We start from the raw sequence: 20,608 nt of genomic DNA on the forward strand, positions 1-20,608 counted from the left end.
CTCCTGGACAGACGCGCTCCCAGCGACCCGACTCGGCGCCAGCAAAGCTGCAGCAATCATGGTACCAGCTGGAGGCCCCGGGGCTAAGAAGGTGAGTTTCCCGGAGCCTTCAAGGTTCTCAGTCAGCCCTCCCGGCTGCGGAGCTCCCAGAGCCGGGAGTTCAAATCCCATCTTATCCTCTAGCCCAGATCTGCGGCCTTGGCAAGGCACCTGTGCGGCTCTGAGCCTCAGTTTACCCGATCGCGAAGCGGGGGATGACAGTACTGCCTTGGTGTAATGAACAATCCTAGGTACCATTTACTGCCTGGAGTGCGTTTTGCAATTATCTCCTCATCTTCACAATTGTCCCCATTTTACAGGTGAGGAAACTGAGGCCCACAGAGTCAGCCTGCTTGCTTGGGGTTAAGCGGGGATTTGAAGTCTAGCCTTGGACTCAGAAGCCACACACACACACCCCGCTCCCCCTACCCCTCTTTCCTGATCTGGTTGCCAGCTATAATGGCTTTGTCCCCCCATTTCTACCCTTGGGCATGTGCGTGGTAGGAAGAAGGGTGACAAAACAAAATTAGGAAGGGCATGAACTTGGACGCAGGACATGTGCAGGACCCCTCAAAGCAACCAATCAGTGCCCCAAAATTCAGAAGAGAGGGTCAGGATAGATGGGGCACTATAGACATGAAATGTGCACCACTAACTTATTTATACTAAAAAGTTAGGAATGGCCAAAATGCCCTACAATAGTGGGCTCCCTAAATTAATTAAGGTTCATCTACTTAAAAAGTTGTTAGGCAGCCAATTAAAAAGCTAAGTTTGGAAACGGGCAAAGTGCTTTGGCAATTTTAAGTATAAAAGGAGATATATCACAGACTGATTCCAACTATGCATGTAAAAATATTTATATATACTCTGTAAAGAAAGACACAATAATGGTAGTAGTAACATAAGATGAAGAATATGGGTTTAAAAAAACTTAAAACCATATTTTGGATATGTTTTACTGATCATAAAAGTAAAATGAGGGCATTGGAGAAAATGAGCATAATAGAAAGATAAAGAAGCAAAGAAAAGTGCTGATTTCTTTCTCTAAACTTTCTGTAATACTATGTTCACTTTTACAGTTCATTTTTTTTAAGTTTTAAAAATATGCTATCTGTTTAATTTTTTCTTAGCCTCTACTCTTGCAACACCAGGCTATGATACACTAATCCATGTTAATGTGTACCTGGGAGTTAAAATGTTAGCGGGAAGGAGCTGACCTCACCTCTCTTCTCAGCTAACAGGTGCATTTTAAGAAGTACATTTAGGTCTTCTGCTCATTTTTAAATTGGATTGTTTGTTTTTTTGGTGTAAAGTTGTATGAGTTCTTCATAAATTTTGGATTTTAACCCCTTATCAGATGTATTATTGGCAAATATCTTCTGCCATTCATTAGGTTGTCTTTTCATTTCGTTGGTTTCCTTTGCTGTGCAAAAACTTTTTAGTTTGATATAGTCTCATTTGTTCATTTTTTCTTTTGTTGCCCTTGCCTGAGGAGGTATATCAGAAAAAATATTACTAAGAACAATGTCAGAGAGTTATTGCCTATGTTTTCTTCTAGGAGTTTTATGGTTTCAAATCTTACATTTAAGTCTTAAATCCATTTTGAGTTTATTCATGTATAAGGTGTAAGAAGGTGGTCCAGTTTCATCTTTTTGCATTTATCTGTCCAGTTTTCCAACACCGTTTATTGAATAGACAATCTTTACCCAATTGTATCTTCTTGTCTCCTATGTCATAGATTAATTGACCATACTGAAGTTCAGTATCACTTATCATCAGAGAAATGCAAACTAAAACCACGATGAGATGTCACTTCACACTAGTCAGAATGGCTATCATCATTAAATCAACAAATAACAAATGTTGGTTAGGAGGTGGAGAAAAGGGAACCCTCGTGCACTGTTGATAAGATTGCAAATCGGTGTAGCCACTATGGAAAACAGTATGGAAATTCCTCAAAAAATTAAAAATAGAACTACCTTATGAGCCAGCAATTCCACTTCTGGGTATTTATCTAAAGAAATTCAAAACACTAATTTGAAAAGATATATGTATCCCTATGTTCATTGCAATAGTCAAGATATGGAAGCTATGTAAATGCCCATCAATAGAATGTTGGATAAGGAAGATGTGGTACCTTCCTTATATGTACAATTTACTATTACTTGGCCTTAAAAAAGAATGAAATCTTACTTTTGGCAACAACATCGATGAACCTGGAGGGTATTACACTAAGTGAAATAACTTAGAGAAAGGCAAATACTATATGATCTCACTTATATGTAAAATCTAAAGAACAAAATAAATGAATAAACAAAACAGAAACAGACTCATAAATACAAAAAACAAATTGATAGTTGCCAAATAGGAGTGGGGCTAGGGGGCTGGGTGAAAAAGGTGAAGGGATTTAGAAGTACAAATTGGTAATTACAAAATAGTCACAGGAATGAAAAGTACAGCATAGGGAATATAGTCAATAATATTGTAATAACTATGTATAGTGCTAGGTGGGTACTAGACTATTGGGGGTAGGGGGAGAAATACTTTATAAATTATATAAATGTCTAAGATTTCACTGAATTGCCACAGATGACACCTCCAATTGCTTCTGTAATCCAAAAGAGCAGTCTTGGTATCAATTCAGGCAGCTGGGGAGATATTTTTAGGTAGATTAGATTTCTGGCTGCCTCCTGCCACAGGTTGCAGTTGGTGGATTCCTCTGTGTGTGACTAGAGGTGCCCTGAAGCCAGATCTCAAATCCAGAGGTCTAGAGACTGATAATATGCAAAAAGGGGGCATAACTATCTCCCAGAGTTCACTATCAGATCCCAGGCAGATTCGCTGCCAAAAGGGAGGATGGAATGAAAATATCAATGTACTGCAATTAGTTTACAGTGTTTTTTATTTTACACAGTCCTCTGTTGTTCTAGAGTTGTCTTTAGATCATACTGGTATAGTAATTAATTGAAGTGGTAAGTATAGCAGTGAAGGAGGGGCTAAAAGATGCTCTAAATTCAAATTTTAACAACTTAGTTACTTTGCTAATGGCTGTTTAGAAAACTGGCAAAATTTAAAATGTTAGACAAACGTCTACATAACAGATGAAAATGTCCTACCTTTGCTTGGTATCATGAAAACACAGCCAAAATTATAATTTTCTGAAAACCGTAGCTAATTTTCTGTTAAAGAATGTCACTTTTTTTTCTCCTTAAGACCAAACTTGTAGCATATGTGAAACATATGACATTTTCAAAACAGTCTTGTCTGTCTGCTAACTCCGCATAGTTTATTAAGGGCTTATTCTTTGTTAGGTGCTGTAGGAGGTGGTAGAGAAAGAGACGAGATGTGTCACCTTAGCCACAAACAACTTACAATCAAACAAGAGACAAGAAAGTAAGCAGACATTGTAGTGTCCTGATGGATGCAGGAATGGAGAATGTTTGGACTTAAGTAGCACACAAAGAAGAAGGTAATCACAAATAAGAGTAGGTCAGGCAATGAAAGATAGAATAGAATGGGCTGGAGTGAACTAAAGACCATTTCAATAATCCACAGGTAGTGAGGATGGGAGTATATGTATAAGAAGTGTTGAATAGATATACTTGATATAACGCTGTGACAGATTAGACATGGGAGGTGAGATACTAACTTATACCACCTAAATTATATACCAATGTTTTCTCTCTCTGTAATTGTTTGACATGAACTGTTAAATTTGATTCCTAACATGTTTAACTGAGGTATGTTAGATTTTCAAGGTGAGATTTCATACAGGTCTATATGTCTCATTCTCTCGTCTATATTCCTCTGCAGCATTCATTATTACATTGTGTTTGTAATGTAATAATAATGTGTTGACTCATTGGCCTTCCTCAGGGTGGCCAGACTTTGAGCTTCTCGAAGGCAGGGACCTTGTCTTATTCCAATGTCTATCCCTCTTGCCTAGAGCTGTAACTGGCATGTGAAGAGGTCTCGATGAAAGTTTAAAGTTTATGTCTTTTTTTTATGTTTCAAAAGTACAAAACAAAGATGAATTGCATTTTATAAAGGGATGGGTGAGAATCATGGTAAATATTAAAATTTCTTCTACGTTCAGCTAAAATTCATCTTTAGATATGAAATATGGAAAAATAACCAGAGTCAGAAGGTCTCTCTGTCAAGACAATGTTTATGTTTAACACGGCTGACAGAGCTGGGCTCCATTCTACTTCCCTCCATAGGGCAATGGAGGTGGTACAGGTATGGTAGACTGGTACTTAGCCTCCAGTGTAACCCTTTTTAATGTACTTCTCTGGACTGCACATATGACTGGTTAGAGGAGGCAACTGGAGGCTTTTCTCTCCAATTTTTGCATTGCTCTGTATCCAGCTATAGGCAAGACTGAAATGAACTGACCTTGTATTTTCACTAAAAGGTTTTATCTTCACCTAATGCAGTCTATCAACGAGGGATAGGGATCACCATGGGGGTGTTTGCAGTGTGTCATAAGGTGGTCAGGGAAGGTATCTCTAGAAAGATGACACTTGACCAAAGACCTGAAGGGACCGAGAGAGTGAGCCATGCAGAGGGAGGCATGCTTTAGACAGTGGAAACCCTAACTCTTGAATAACTGCTCAGGATACAACCTTTTATTCAAGTTATGTGTGGGCTGAATAGAAAGGTGGTAAAAGAGAAAAAGACTAGATTAGGAATTTAGAAGATCTGAAGTCTGCTTTGTTACTTACTTAGTTCTGTGATCTTGGACAAGTCACCTAGCCTCTCTGAACCTCAGTTTCCTCACTTGTAAAATGCCCTGCCTTGCTCACAGAGTTGTTGGGAGTACCAAATGATAACGTGTATATGGACATCCTGGAAAATGTAGGGCATAATTATGAAATACTGTGTCCATTAGGATTATGTTGGATGGTTTACACACACAAAAAAAGGTTTATTTTTCTCACCTAACAAGAGGTCTAGCAGTCCAAAGATAACAGGCTACGGTTGTCATTCTACTCCACTAGCCTTAGCATGTGGCTTTCAGTGACCTGGCTGCAAGATGACTGCTATTCCCCCTGTGCTCATGTCGACACTCGAGTCAGGAAGGAAAAAAGTGTCAATATAGAAGGGAGTGGGCATCTATATCAGGAAAGCAAAACTTTTGCAGAAATCTTCAGTGGATTTCCACCTTTGTCATATTGGCCAGCACTGTATCCTATGGCTACCCTCAGCAGCAATGTAGCCTGAGATTTATTTTTTAAGTTGGGAACATTGCCCAAACAAAATACATCAGCAAAGAAAAGGAGATAAAATGAAAATTAGCTATGCAACTAGCAATGTCTGCCACAACATGTTGGAAAACTAAACTATGGAATCGCTGCTTTCACTATATTTTGACTCAGATAAAATGTTAAGAGAAAAAATAGTCACAGCACTCTGCACAAAACAAGTACCCGGGTTGTCGAAGAAATGTAATATACTCAACCTTTCTGAACTATTATTAGACATTGACGATTTTAACAGAATTGAAGCTATAAGAACATAGTACTGCCTTTCCTAGAATTAGAAACTGCTTTTAGGGCAAAAGAAAAGAGGGGTCTTAGGTGATTTTTCTTTCTTTTCTCAGGGTATTTTGGAACGTCTGAATAGTGGGGAGGTTGTGGTTGGAGATGGCAGCTTTCTTATAACTCTGGAGAAGAGGGGCTACGTAAAGGCCGGGCTCTGGACTCCAGAAGCCGTAGTAGAACATCCAAATGCAGGTCAGTGCCAGCATGCCCAAGAGTATCTGGGTGACATTTTGCTTACATCTGACCTAGAGAATATTTTTAAAAAATAAACAGCGTGTGTTTTCCAATGACTGTTTCACTTGTTAAAATTGCCAAGATGTGGAGACAGTGACAGTACATGGGCTGATCAAACAGAAGAAAATGTCCCTCACTGCCTCTTCTCCTACCATACACACACATTTTCATCTGCATATATAGGTAGTGCTAAAATATACATCTTAATATTCATTTCATAAATATTTACCTTGTGGATTTTCAAGAGCTTCCTTACCATAGTAAAACTATTATTGCTTCAGATTCATTCTTCTGGCTAATTTGCATATTATATTATAACAATGTGTTTGATAAGGATGATTAACCATAACCACCAGCTTGGCAGAGCATAGACAGCCAGGTTCTGTTGGGGGAGGGGGAGGGAGTGAAGAAATAAACACAGTTGTCCTCATTCTACTTTGAGGGGTCCCCAGTGCTGACTGTAAGTAGACATCCTTCACAACACTGGCAAATGAATAAATTCTCTCTAGATCAAAAGACCAAGGGACAATTGGCCAACCAAGTCTTAATTTCTGCATGAGACTTCACCAGGCCTTGAAACCCATCAGCAGGACATTATAGGCTACTCTAAACAGCCTTGATTTGGTATAGACTCTGCCATGTCTTGTCCTTGAATTCTGCAGACTTTAGTCTGCAATTTTTAAACAAGTACTAGGTTTGAAATTGTGTATGACTGGAAGAGAGGTGAGTGGGTGAATTGCTGCTGCTGGTGAAAATGATAGCAACTGTGATTTTTAATTTTTAATTTCAATTTAAAAAACAACTACTTTGTAGTTCATCAGCTTCACATGGAATTCTTGAGAGCAGGATCAAATGTCATGCAGACTTTCACCTTTTCTGCCAATGAAGAAAACATGGAAAGCAAGGTAAACTGGATTGCCAGTCAGTTGAAGGTCAAAGTGGGGGCAGGGGAAGCAGGGATCATCTATAAAAAAATAACCTCTCGATGGGAAACTATGGAATTGACCTGATGTGTTACTATACTATATTACAAACTCCACATAAAATATCTATTAAGTAATTAATTATTTATGTATATACTAAATAAATTAGCTTCTTCTGTCTTTTTCTCTAGGGGAGGGGTAGAGATAGGACTGGTAAAGAATTGGCCATTGGAAGGGCATGGCCATTTTCCTATGCTATTTTTTATAGAGAATTGACACTTTATAGATGCTCTTTTTACCTTCTCATTTCACATTCTTCTTTTCTGACCTGTCCATCTGGAGACAGGGTGGTCTCCAGCACTGGCTTAGGCATGAGCAGAATTGGGTTGGATGCTCAACTTTGCTACCTATTTGTTGTGTGACTTTGTGCAAGACACTTAACTGCATGGGGCATTGGTTTTCTCTGCAAGTGGAAATAAGTTATGGTTAACTGCATAGGGTTGTTGAGAAAGGTGGATACGGTGAAGGGTGTGGAAGTGTTATGAGATATTCTGTAAATGTAATTTATAATACTTATAAATGTTAATGCTCATTTACTCATTCAACCAACAGACGTGTACTGTGTGCTTGTTACAGTGCATTCTCTATGCGAGATACAAAGATAATACAAAGGCATAGAGTTGATTATGGGGCGGCTCACAGTCAAGTTTGGGAGGCAAACAAATATGCTAAAATCCAGTGTGGTAAGTACAATAATGGAAATAAAAGCCCACTGCTAATAGAGGAGATGGTGCCCAATTCTGCTGGTCTTCTCGAATTGCAGTTTAAACCAGAGACTTGTACTCATCTTACTTACTCATTGCCCCCTTTGCTATTGATTATATTTTACATTTAAAATATCGTCTTAACTCTTGCTATCTAACCTCAGTGGGAAGATGTAAATGCCACTGCCTGTGACCTCGCCAGAGAAGTGGCTAGCAAAGGTGACGCTTTGGTAGCAGGAGGAATCTGCCAGACATCAATATATAAACACCGCAAGGATGAAGCTAGAGTAAAAAAACTTTTTCGACTACAGCTAGAAGTTTTCGCCAGGAAAAATGTGGACTTCTTGATTGCAGAGGTAAGCCTAGCGTTATAGGGAAAGGGTTAATCTATTTTGACAAGTATGAATGCATAGCCTTTAACTTTCACAAAGGTATTGGACTGCCTATGCCCTCATTTCCTCTGTGTAGATGGTCAGAGGTTTATTTAAATGCACTGTAGTCAAGGCCAACACCCTCTCACTTGTATGGTAGCAAGAATTTTTCAGACAAGGTGTCCTGTGCATGATCCACAAAGAAACTCAGTAGCTATCCCTTCTCACTCTGTGCTTCAATGTTCTCATCTGGCGAAATAATCATATTTCCCTTTCTACTTTACGGAACACTTATCAATATCTAATTAGAAGTGAATATGAAAATACTTTGAAGTAGTATAAAGCCTGACCAACTATTCATTATTTTTCAGCATTACTCCAGTTCCATAAAAGATAAATCCAAAATTTATCAGTAAAATATTTATTCCTTTAAAATTCTGATTTTAAATACTCAGTTACTTTAAAAACCTTTGTGTTTCTCAGATTATATCTGAATGAAAATCTATATATTGTTAAAAGCATTAAAACATTTCCTAAAAAAAAGATATTCTTTAGTCAGTCTGATAGAGACATATTCCTTAGCAAGTTTTATCACATATTACATACTGGATAATTTTTATAACTTTTGCAACATTTGCATTCTACCACTCAAAATCTGATTTATATTTGAACCAATAGAAAAAAAATGAAATTTCTTTTAGTATTTTGAGCATGCTGAAGAAGCTGTGTGGGCTGTGGAAGTCTTAAAAGAATCGGGTAAACCTGTGGCAGCTACTATGTGCATAGGCCCTGAAGGAGACGAGTGTAATCTAACACCTGGAGAATGTGCTGTTAAACTGGTGAAAGCAGGTAATTTAGACTCATAATGTGATAAACAGTTCAGTTGTTGTTTATGAAATTTAGCAAAGTTTGCTTAATATTGTGAGAGCAGTTTAGAAATAAAAGAACACTAACTGGAATCAGCTTCCTTATCTGTAAAACGCAAGAGTTGGAGGAGGATGGCTAATCTCTAAGGCACCTTCCAACTATTAAAATATAAAATAAACAAGTAAAAAAATAAAATGTAAAAATTCTTTATTTCTTTACGTAGGCGCTTCGATCGTTGGCGTGAACTGCCGATTTGGGCCCACGACCAGCTTGAAGACCATAAAGCTCATGAAGGAAGGCCTCCAGGCTGCAGGGCTGAAAGCACACCTGATGGTACAGTCCCTGGGTTTTCACACACCTGATTGTGGCAAAGGAGGGTTTTTGGATCTCCCAGAATATCCCTTTGGTAAGCTCGGGTGCATAGTAGAGGTCTTTGTGATTTCTTGTGACAAAATGAAACAGCTATGATGAACAACTGTGGTACAATCTTATAATAAAAGACTGCATGAGACAAGAAAACATTCAGTGTTAACCCAAAATGAGCTATCTTAAGAATGTATAATCTGAAGTTTACAGTTTTTTAATTAATTTTAAAAAAAAAAACCCATCAGAGCATCTATCATTTGAAAATAGAGATGGTAACAGAGATGTTGTAATTACTGTATTACAGGACTGGAGCCCAGAGTTGCAACCAGATGGGACATTCAAAAATATGCCAGAGAGGCCTACAACCTGGGGGTCAGGTACATTGGTGGATGCTGCGGATTTGAGCCCTACCACATCAGGGCAATTGCAGAGGAGCTGGCCCCAGAAAGGGGCTTTTGGCCTCCAGCTTCCGACAAACATGGTAGTTGGGGAAGTGGCCTAAACATGCACACCAAACCCTGGATTAGAGCGAGGTAGGAATTTTTAAATTAGCATTACTAATTTCCTCAAATCTCATTTTATTTATTATTTTAAACACTATGTATTCATATGATAAGAAAACATTCAGAAAATATAGAATTTAAAAAAAATAAAGTTGTTCCCTTCCTGACATCAGCCCCAGTCCCAGAGGTAACATGTTTGCCATTTATGTTTTGAAGTCTTGTAACTCTATTTTTTGTTTTATTAATATTATGTAGTAATTACCCTTTATGAAATCATATAATTGTGATTCGGCTACCTACTTTGAAACTTCTGCAGAGTATCTATCTTGCTTTGACACTTGATATCTAACCTCTTGATGCCACCAATAAAATTTCCAATCTAATATTCTGGTACCCCAGTAATGATTTTCTAAACATTATTCACTACAGAACCAAGTGGTAAACATGGACTAAGGAGAAAGAATCCTATTTTATAAAACTTGAGCCACTTGTAGGAGAATGTTCTAAGATCAAGGTCAAGTTGACACTCCTCTTATCTATTCAGTGCTGGTATATACGTAATCCATTTTGTACTTCTTTATCCATTTCATTAGAATTAGAACAATCTTCATTTTTGAACTAGAATGACTTTCTAATATAAATTTATTTAGATTGTAAAAGTAGGCAAGAAACCATTTAGCCAAACATTTCTTCTGGGAGGTATGGATATTTAATAGAGAAGGTGGAGTTTATAGGGCTCATACTTAGAAAAAGTACTAAATATAAATATAATTAAAAGGAGAGGAAAGGATACTTTGGTGATGATTAAAATACTTCAAATAAGTGAGAAATGGCTTATTTTAATTATCATTGTTTAGGGATCCTTAAAATGCATTAGCCACTAAAGATAAAACATTATTCTGTAGAATAAAACCATACATTCCTTACCCTGAACTCCCCAACATACTGAAGTTTGCAGACATTTGTGATTACACAGAAACCTGTATACTCCCCACATTTCTAATATTTTCTCATCCCAAAATATTGATTTGTTCACTGTTTCATAGGTAAAGAGGAAAAAACTGTAAAAATATATTTAACACAAAGGTCTTTGACCCGGAAACTTTGTGCTCTTCTTTCTTTGTCTAAAAACAAGGAACAAATACAGACAAAACAATCTGTATTCTGTTTTTAATTACTTTTTAAAGAATTATATTTTGTCTCATTACATTAAAAAACTATCTTCATATACTTGTCATTACATTAAAATACTGAGTAGAGTTAGAAAGACTCTCTAGAAATTTCAGAATGAATATAATTCACAAAAACATGTAAAGTCAAACACATTGTCATTTCTGAACAGTTGTATGAAATCTAATGATTGTTATTGAGAACAGACATGTGAGAAAGATCCCTGACATTAATGGATATGGACATAGTTTTCTGTATGTTGAAACTGAAGTTCTACTTTAAACCAGTGATCTATATAACTTATGTGTATTTGAAAAATGTATATATAATGTATAGAACTTATGAAATAGGTATTAATCTTTTAATTAATTAACTACATATTTTTTAAAACACAGGGCTACAAGGGAGTATTGGGAGAATCTGCTGCCAGCTTCAGGCAGACCTTTTTGTCCTTCGATGTCAAAGCCAGACATCTAAGAAGTAGTGAAAGAGAACACTGAAATAATAGAACAGAAAGAAATCCCCCTCAAGTCCCGTCTGGACTCCTTCCTCACCTTAATCCTCAGCTCACCCTTACATTTCCATCCACAGAACAGCTAATGTGCTGTTGCCCCTTCGGTCAACTCAACATAACATGTATTACACTTATGGGGTGGTTAAGTACAGAGCTGGATGCTGTTGGAATTGGAAAGATGATGAGAAAGGCCTCTTGTTCTCGGTATTAACTATCCAGTAATACTGCATGCAGTACATTGTTCTGAAGGTCATCAAGAAGAGCAAAACTTGTCTTTTAGGGTGAATTTGAGATTTTTAAAATAACCAGAAATCGCTAAGCACTGAACCTAGTGATTAATTCAGGTAACTAAGCTAGGTGCTTGAGAAAGATGGAGCAGCATTCTAAACTAAAGCAATGAGTCTGCTTTTCTTAAATGATTTGTTAATGACTCCAAAGGCAATCCCAAGGGAAAAGATGCAAAAAATGTTTTGAGCAATGGCAGGATTATCAAAATAAGTGTTTAACCTTTCAAAGTGATTACTTTAAAAGATGATTTTACTTAAAGTTGTTAGGTCCTAGAATTTTTAAATGTGTTTTTATAATCACAAATAGCTAGATTATAAACTATGTGGGGATAAGAACCATGTGATATGCTTCTTATAGGTTTCCTTATAGTATTTTAGGATTGTGCTAGACATAAAAATAGATGCTCAATGAAATACTTATTGTTTAAAATAAAACACAGTTTTAGAAGACCTTTTTAAAAGTCAAAGTTCAAATCTATCTTGGTCTCATGTTTTTTGATTTATGTTTGTGTTATTTGCTATGTGCTGACTTCTTTGATCTTCAAAACAATGTATCAATTTGTGACAATTAATAAAATTAAAAATAATTTACCTTTTATAGTGTTTGCATATTTAAAATTTTATGAACATTTTTTGAAATAATAACAAACAGTTATTACTTATGTTCCAGGCTCTTGCTTTTCTTTCAAGAGAGAGTGAGAGCAAGAGAGCAAGAGAGAAAAAGAGAGAGAAAGAAACTCATTTAATCCTCACAGGGATTTTAAAAAATGAGATAGTGCTTTTAACACAGTAGTTTAGATATGAGGAAACTGAGGTATAACAAGGCTAGGCAACTTGCCTGAGGTCACACAATTAGTAAATGATAGAATGGGATTTGAATCCAAATGGTCTGACCCAGGAATCCATGTTCACAACCACTATACTGCACTACCTCTGCAACTGCTGCTTTTATCAGAGTCTATTCAAATTTTTCTGTTGTAGAGTTTAAGACATTTTTTTCAAATTTGCTTAATATGAATCAACCTTTCAATTCTGAAATGCTTGTTTCTGTAATGTAGACACCTGGAATTCATTAAATGTTGCCACTGTGCCCGTAATATAAAAAATGAAAGTGAATCATTTACCTTCATCTCAAGGCCCTAAGGGTCTTTGAAGATGCCTAATCCAAAGCACTAAGTAAGTGCCTGAACATCATTGCCAGCATCTCCAAAAAGGGCCATTCAGTCTCTTCACTATTCTAGTAGTAGCTCACTACCTCTCAAAATCACTTATTCTTTTTTAAAGATACATTTCATTCTTTGAAAGTTATTTCATATATTAATCAGAAATCTACTTATCACTAACTTTCACTTCTTGGTCCAAATATTACACTCTGAACACCTATAGAAATATTTATTGTTTCTTCCACGTGCTAGCTCTTCAAAGATTCAAAGATAAGTGTTACGGCTTCCCTATACTTACTCTTCATTTCCTCCAACTGAAGGCATAAGCTTTTAAGAAATTTTGCTAAAACTAGCTGTGTGACATTGGACAGTTAAGTTTCCTGTTTTAATTTCTTCATCTTTAAAATGAGAATAACAATAGAATCATCCCCATTGGGGTGCTAGAGGATTAAATGAGATAAAAAGATACTTAAGATCAGTTCCTGGCAGATAGTAAGCACTCAATGCATGTTAAGTAGTGTAGTATAATTATGTGACTTGATTTCCAAACCCCTCATCCTCGTGGTGACTCTTCTGGTCACACTCCAGCCATCAAAGCTTCTGTTTAAGTTTAGTACCTGGTCCTGAACAAAACACTGTGAGAGTGGATGCTCACGCAATAACGGCCTGCTTAGTAAGTAAAGATTATGTGAAAAGGCAAAGAGCAAGGGCTAAGAGGCTACATAGGGAGGGGAAGCCATCTTCACGCTGAATCCCTTCCTTGAGTTTGCAGAAGTACAAACTAAAACCTTCATTCAGTTTCATATTATACAGTTAGAAGTGGTGCAACAAATAAACATAAATTATATATGGTAGGTGGTAAAGAACTGTTTTTCAATCTAGGTTCGTTGGCCACAAAAAAAAAATGAAAATCACTTGAGGCCCATTTTAGCTAAGAGCAGCTCATTTAAAGTTTTAGAAAGTGTCAAGTCATTCATCACCTTTCAGATTAACAATTGTGATATACACCAAATAATAATTAAAATATATTCTCTAGAGCTTGTTAGTCACAGGAATGTCATGGATTGAAAGATGTGAATAAAGAAATTAATAAGGAAAAATGAATTTGAAGAAGATATGCAGGCTGAGAATAACAAGAGAGGATGAGACATGGCATAAAGATCAGCCTGAGCAATAATGTAGGTTATATCCACTTGATGAAACAGTGTGCAGTCACTGAAAATTGTGTTCAAGAAGAGAATTTAATAACTTCATTGCAGATGCTGCTTTGCTTTGATAACTTGTCTGAGCATTACTGCTAAGACAAAAGTCATCCTAGATTTGTAAAACATACTGGTTTCATTTTGGGTTTAGTGAGTGCAGTGCCTGGGATAGAATGTTGATGACATGGAAGTTGATAAAACTTCCAAAGGACAAGCAGGTAACCAATAAAGGAAGGTCTTTAAGAGGAAGATTTCCTACACTGAAAGATTCCACATTTATATAGTGATCGGATCACACTTTAGATAATAATAAAAATACATTGGGAGAAAATATTTCAAACCGTGTAGTTCTAACTCTAACTTTTTAAAATGCATACTAAAATGTTAAATTCTTATTTTAATTTACTTTAAATAATTTAGTGTATTAAAATGAGGGTTATTTTTAAAGGCAAGATTTTCACAGGCTTTGATTTGGTAGAAAGAACTTAAGAAAAAGGAAATTGTCTATAAAAAGTTCTCAGTGAAACTAAGAAAAACTGGCTTAAACTAACTTTTTCCAGTTCCACAGAAGATATTTACTGTACTAGAGAGTTATCAGGAAGAGTAAATGACCCTCTGATAAACCCTGCTGTTCTGTGTGTAGAATCAGCAATGCAGACGAGCAAATAGCTGGCATGAAAACCACCATAAGGGATGGAAGAGACATGCTGAAATCAAAGAGCAAAGTTCAATGGGAAAAACAATTCCTGCTTTGAAATGATCACAGCCATGATTTGATACCCTGATGCAAAATCCTAAGCAAAGTTCAGTAACCTATTTTGGCTGTACAGTCAGTTGCCTTGAAGATGAGCACATACTTTATTTAACCAGTAATGAAAATGCTGAAAATAGCATCAGAAGGGTGCAGTTTTGCCTGAAATCAGTTATTTTATTAGTCTTGGGCCAAGTTGGTGGAGCATGCTGACTGGCATTGACGGCACTCTGGTAGTCACATTTCATTTCATTCAAAATAGTGAATCTGGAGAATCATCCTTCCATTTGATGGTGACTACTTACCTTGAGGGTTCTATTCTCTCATACCAATTATATTCACTCATTCATTCATGTATTCACTCACTCATCCATTCATTATTCAAATAACTTTTAGTGATTGACCTATCAATGTCACTGCACTCCCCTTATGTGTTTCCATAGAACCCTAGATTTATTATGAATAAGTACTATGTCGTTTTAATACTTCCTTGATCATTCCTATTTACTTTCCTGTCTTCTACTTAAGGGGGCAGAGAAAATATCTTTTTAATTGTTGTATTCCCAGTACCTGGCACATGAAAAATTTTAAAAAATATATATGGTGAGGATGTGGAGAAAAGGGAACCCTCACACACTGTTGGTGGGAATGTGTACTGGTGTAGCCACTATGGAAAACAGTATGGAGATGCCTCAAAAATTTAAAAATAGAGCTATCATATGATATAATGATTTGACTTCTAGATATTTATCTGAAGAATACAAAAAGAGTAATTCAAAAAGATATATGAACCCCTATGTTCATTGCAGCATTATTCACAATAGAAAAGATATGGAAATAACCTAAGTGTCCACTGATGAATGAATAGATAAAGAAATTGTGGCATATATCTATTCAGCCATAAAAGAATAAAACCTTGATTTGTGGACCTTGAGGTTATTCTGCTAAGTGAAATAAGTCAGAAAGAAAAAAACATATACCATATGATTTCACTCACATGTGAAATCTAAACAAACAAACAATTGAAGAAACAAAACAAAAAAATCATAGATACAGAAAACAGATTAGTGGTTACCAGAAGGGAGGGAGTAGGGGGGGTAAATGGATGAGGGGGGTCAATCGTATGGTGAAAGATGGTAACTAGACTTTTGGTGGTGATCACTTTTAGTACATACAGATATTGAATTACAATGTTGTATACCTGAAATTTATATAATATTTTTACACCAATTTTACATCCAGAAAGGAAAAAAAAAGATGTGTTAAATAAATGAATGAGTGAATGAGTGAATGTTCAAATCATGCTAGGGTCAAAGGATGCAAAGATGAATAAGCCACTGTCTTATGCTGCCTTGTTGAATTCTTACCAAAAATATTTTGAAGAACAAGCGTGTGTTGTATGACAGACCAGCATCCGATTGTGCTAGTTCAAAAAAGCTAAAGTTGGGGAGACTGGTGGGCATTGGGATGTAGAATGGCAGTCTGTACAAGCAGAGTGGCTCAGGGAGAGGACCTCAGGAAGCTTTACTAAAAAAAGTTATATTCAAGAAAAGACTTGGAGTAGATAAGGACAATAGCCACATGGATATCTTGGAGAAGAGCAGCCAAGAAAGTCTAAATCCTGAGGCAGGTAGTTTGTCCCATGTGTTCAAGGAACAGCCAAGAAGCCAGGGTTGATGGGAACACAGTGAAAGAGGAAAAAGTCATAGGAGATGAGATCTCAGAAATTAGAGAAGTCAGATTATGTGAGAACCTACCTATAAGTGTTAACAAGCATTTTGGTTTTTACTCTGAGTGGTATGAGAGGACATGGAGATTTTGAACAGGGAAAAGACAGAATCACTTTGGCAATTGTGTTAAGAATAAGCCACAAAGAAGGAAAACAGGGACAGGGAGGCATAACATTTAAATAGTGTTTTTGAAAGTTCTAGTCCCTCTCAGCTGTACCCAAGGAAACTGAGGAAAAGATTATGGTCCATTCTGGGGGGATCAGTTTTATCTTCAAAGAAAGTTTTATCTTCAAAAGAAGAGTCTTTTCTCTTTCCTGGTTCTATAGTGACTGTTGATTCTCAATTTTATGAGAGGGAAGCAGTTTCAAACATGAAGAATATAAATGGTGTTATCTAAATTGAAATGCAGAGACTTGACCATACCACCACAGAGAGGTGTTAAGGATGTGGGTCTGGGGCCAGACCACCTGACTTTGAATGTCAGCTCTGCTGCTTACTAGCTATGTGGCCTTGAGCAAATGACTTAGCTTGGGGAGGTTCCTTGCTTTTCTCATCTGTAGGAATAATAGCTGTACCTATTCTTCTAGTCATTGGGATGGTTCAGTGAGTTAACACATGTACCTGGAGCAAGGTAAGTACTCAGTACTCACTAATGTTAAACGTTATTATAATTATTAAGTCATCCAAGAATAGATGCTCAGCTTTAAAACAGATGTGGACTTTTAGAGACAGGGCTTGTATCTTACAAATTACCATATCTTTTCGGCTCTGGGCACATTTGTTGAATGAATAAATGATTGTTACTAAAGCATCAGTCATATTATTTTATGAACTAAACAACTGAGTTTAAGAACATAACTCAAAGCTTATTTTTTATCTTAGAAAGTAACTACTTTGATCCCAGATACTTAGAGATTATCTGGGAAATGAACTCTATCAGTCAATGTTCTTGTTTACCAGCAACAGGGCCCACTCTATCAAGTTAAGCAGGAAAATGATTTAGTGAAGGTTATTTAGAAGTTCACAGAACCTCCAGGAGGGCCAATGTCAGGCTAATCTGAAAGAATTAGTTCATGGGTGACCCCACTGTTGACTACCTACATCATGAGGACCCCCTTACATCAGTGCTGACTTAGCCACAACCCATGCCATAAAAGGGATGGTTAAAATGGCAAATTTTGAGTTATGTGTATCTTACCCCCCTCTCCACTCCCCGCCCCCCCGCCTCCAAACACACACACACACACACAAGTCAGGAGAATAATATCTGCCTGGAGTATCTAACAGAGTTGTTATGCTATCAAATTTGGGGCCTTGTACAAATAAGTTAATAGTACTAAGCACCCAGAACTAGTTTCCCTATTTGACACTGTTGGGAGATCCAGGCCAGAATTTCAAGCCACAGCAGTGCCTACCATTTTGTATATTCAGTTCATCAAATAACTAGAGCAGACGGCTCCAGTGCCCCATGTCCCATTCCATCTACACCTCTGACTGAAATTCACCTGCAGCGGCAGGGGCCAGCTCCCTGTGGATCAGACTCACCTGGCACTGACAGCACCTTCCTCTAGTGCTACCTGAGTCATCCTTCTTGCTGGCTCAGGGCCTTCTCCTGTGCAGCTGCAGACCTCTCTTCCCACAGGCAAACAACCAAAAGTGTGAGTGGGTTTACATCCTCCAGGCGACCCTCAATCAATAGAGAACGGATCCAGTGGGTTAATGTTCCAGCATTCTGTCCTTCCAAGAAGACAATTCCAATAGACACTCTGGATGATTCTCAGGCAGTCCCACAGCAAAGGCAATGCAACCCCATTGCTTATAGCTAGCAACAGCCCTAGGGTACCATACAAGGACTTTACTCCCTCCTCATTCTTACTCTTCCAATTCTTCATTTTGGTTTCCTGGCTAACTACTTAAAACAAAATCCATATCTCAAGAAACCCAGTTAGAAACATTATGATCTTCAATTTTATGTTAATTTCTTCAATATTTTATAGCTTATTTTTTAGGTATAAGCAGTTCGTGGTTGTGTTCTAACATATATACAAATTTATAAATATTTTGAGACTTGAAACACATTTTCCTAATCTGAAGGGGGATCACGTCCCCAAGCCCACATAAAGTTCCTATTCTGGGATGAAATTGGGAAAAGGTGGCCAGGGAAGGGCTTACCAGGGAAAACTTTGACCTGAATCTTAAAGAATAACCAAGAGCACAAGGACAAGAAGCACATTGCAGGTGGAAGAACTACAGAACAAAATATAGCTTTAGCTTCTCACCCCAACTACATAGGGCTGAATATGAGCACAAGGTTCTTTATAACTTGACTATGGGGATTTCTAAAAGCAGGCTGGCTGGGATAAAAAGAGAAACTCTTCTGCCATGCCCAGAGGTATGAAGGGCAGATTCTTGGACACTCAAAGCAGAAAAGCAAGATAAGTAAGATTCATTTTATTTCAGAAAGAAATAAGGCTGGATGGGTGAAGCTGTTTGAAGATTTAAATTCTCGTCTAGGGCTTTTTGCTTTCTTTGGCATAACTAACTCCAAAATAAGCTGACCCAGCATGGAATAAAGATGAGGTGAAGGGATGGTCCTAGAAAGCAGCTTTTGGAAGGAGAAAGAGAAGGAAAATGGGAAATTCCAAGTGATGGCCAGGAGAGGAATGGAACAGAAGTTCTTCTGACTCCACCAGGGTCATTGGGCAGGAGTGACTATTCCTTTGTCAATCACTCACTGCCTAATTTCTTCTGTCTAATTCAACAAGTATTAATCGAGAGCCAGACACTGTTTTCATCTAACAACTATAATTTAATTATATTTAGAAATGAATATTAGACTCAATAATTGTTGAAGAGTAAATGAAAAATAATAAGTATAAAATTAACCCACGTATTTAAAACTTTTATAGACCTGCATTTCATACAAATTATCTAATTTGATGAGTAAACCAAACCTCCCCTTCTCCCATCTACAGCCAAAACCTTCCTCAGGTAACATGCCAAGAGAACAAAACAAAACTCCAAGCCCAGCTGCAAGGGGCAAGAATGAAGTGATGTCAGATGGTCTGTGCTGCATCCATATTTATCCTCACACCCTTACAGAACTGGCTCAGGGCTCTCAGCCCAGAAGTTTGGAATGGAAGCCAGGCATTTCTCATTGCCTCGTCTGTGGCTCTACAGTCTTCATCCTCTCTACCCGGCATATTGCTTTCACCCTTGTCCTACTACAATCTGGTCTCAATCCAGAAGCCAGGTAGGGCTTTTAAAATGAAAGTCAGTTGACTGTGAGCTGGACTTAGTAACTGGCTTCCAAAGAATAGAGGATAGAAAGGGAAAATTATTAACTTTATAGTAGAGAAATCTGGCAGACCTACCTTAACCAAATGATCAGGTTAACATCACCTTGTCAGGTGGCCGTCATGTGGCCCTGATATGATGTAACCAGAAGGACACTCTTGTAGTATTCTTTCCAAAAATCCATAAGCTTACCCTATTCATAAGGAAAACATCAGACAAATCTCGACTGAGGGACATTCTACAAAATATCTGATCAGTCCTCTTCAGAACTGTCAATGTCATGAAAAACAAAGAAATACTGAGAAACTGTCATAGCCCAGAGGAGACAGAGGAGACATAAGAACTAAATACCATGTGACATCCTGGATTGGATCTGGAACAGAAAAAGGACATTAATGGAAAAACTGATGAAAACTTTTTAAAGTCTGGCGTTTAGTTAATAGGAGTATACCGATGTTGGTTTCTTAGTTTTGGGAAAAGTACCACAGTAATGTAAGTTGATGACATCAGGGAAACTAACTGGGTGGGGTGGTCTGCTTTTACAAATCCTCACATTTAAGTTGCAAGAGCTGTATTCTCATACGGGGACCTATATAGTTGGGATGAGAAGCTGAATTATCTGTGCTACCTTTGCAACTTTTCTACAAACTTAAAACTATTTCAAAATAAAAACATTATTTAATAAAAGAAAAAGAAAAAAAATGTGATGGTAGGGAAAATCCACCAATAGCCCCCAGCTCATGCAGGACAAATGCCAAGTCCTTAACAGGGATCTGCCAGCCCTATTTAAAGTTGCAACACTCTCCTGGAATGGCCTATCCCTATTCCTGCTTTGTTTTTCTCCAGAGTATTTAACCTTTCCTCACATATATATAAACTACTTA

General features: G+C 37.3%; 1 protein-coding gene across 1 annotated transcript; it reads left to right on the forward strand.

Moving 5' to 3' along the window:
• Positions 1-51: 51 nt before the first annotated feature.
• Positions 52-11,257, forward strand: BHMT2 (betaine--homocysteine S-methyltransferase 2). The gene is made up of 8 exons (XM_006913173.1): positions 52-91; positions 5,642-5,774; positions 6,630-6,721; positions 7,668-7,859; positions 8,576-8,723; positions 8,965-9,147; positions 9,412-9,640; positions 11,176-11,257. Exons 1-8 carry the CDS (start codon positions 59-61, stop codon positions 11,255-11,257), a joined length of 1,092 nt encoding a protein of 363 aa, XP_006913235.1. The 5' UTR covers positions 52-58.
• Positions 11,258-20,608: the final 9,351 nt, after the last annotated feature.

Source organism: Pteropus alecto, unplaced genomic scaffold, assembly GCF_000325575.1.
Source record: "Pteropus alecto unplaced genomic scaffold, ASM32557v1 scaffold20, whole genome shotgun sequence".
Lineage (NCBI taxonomy): Eukaryota > Metazoa > Chordata > Mammalia > Chiroptera > Pteropodidae > Pteropus > Pteropus alecto.

Coding starts and splice junctions, on each gene's coding strand:
- BHMT2 (XM_006913173.1), top strand. CDS start 59: ATGGTACCAGCTGGAGGCCCCGGGGCTAAGAAG. Junction 7,860..8,575: donor TGGACTTCTTGATTGCAGAG/GTAAGCCTAGCG, acceptor AATTTCTTTTAG/TATTTTGAGCATGCTGAAGA. Junction 9,641..11,175: donor AAACCCTGGATTAGAGCGAG/GTAGGAATTTTT, acceptor TTTAAAACACAG/GGCTACAAGGGAGTATTGGG.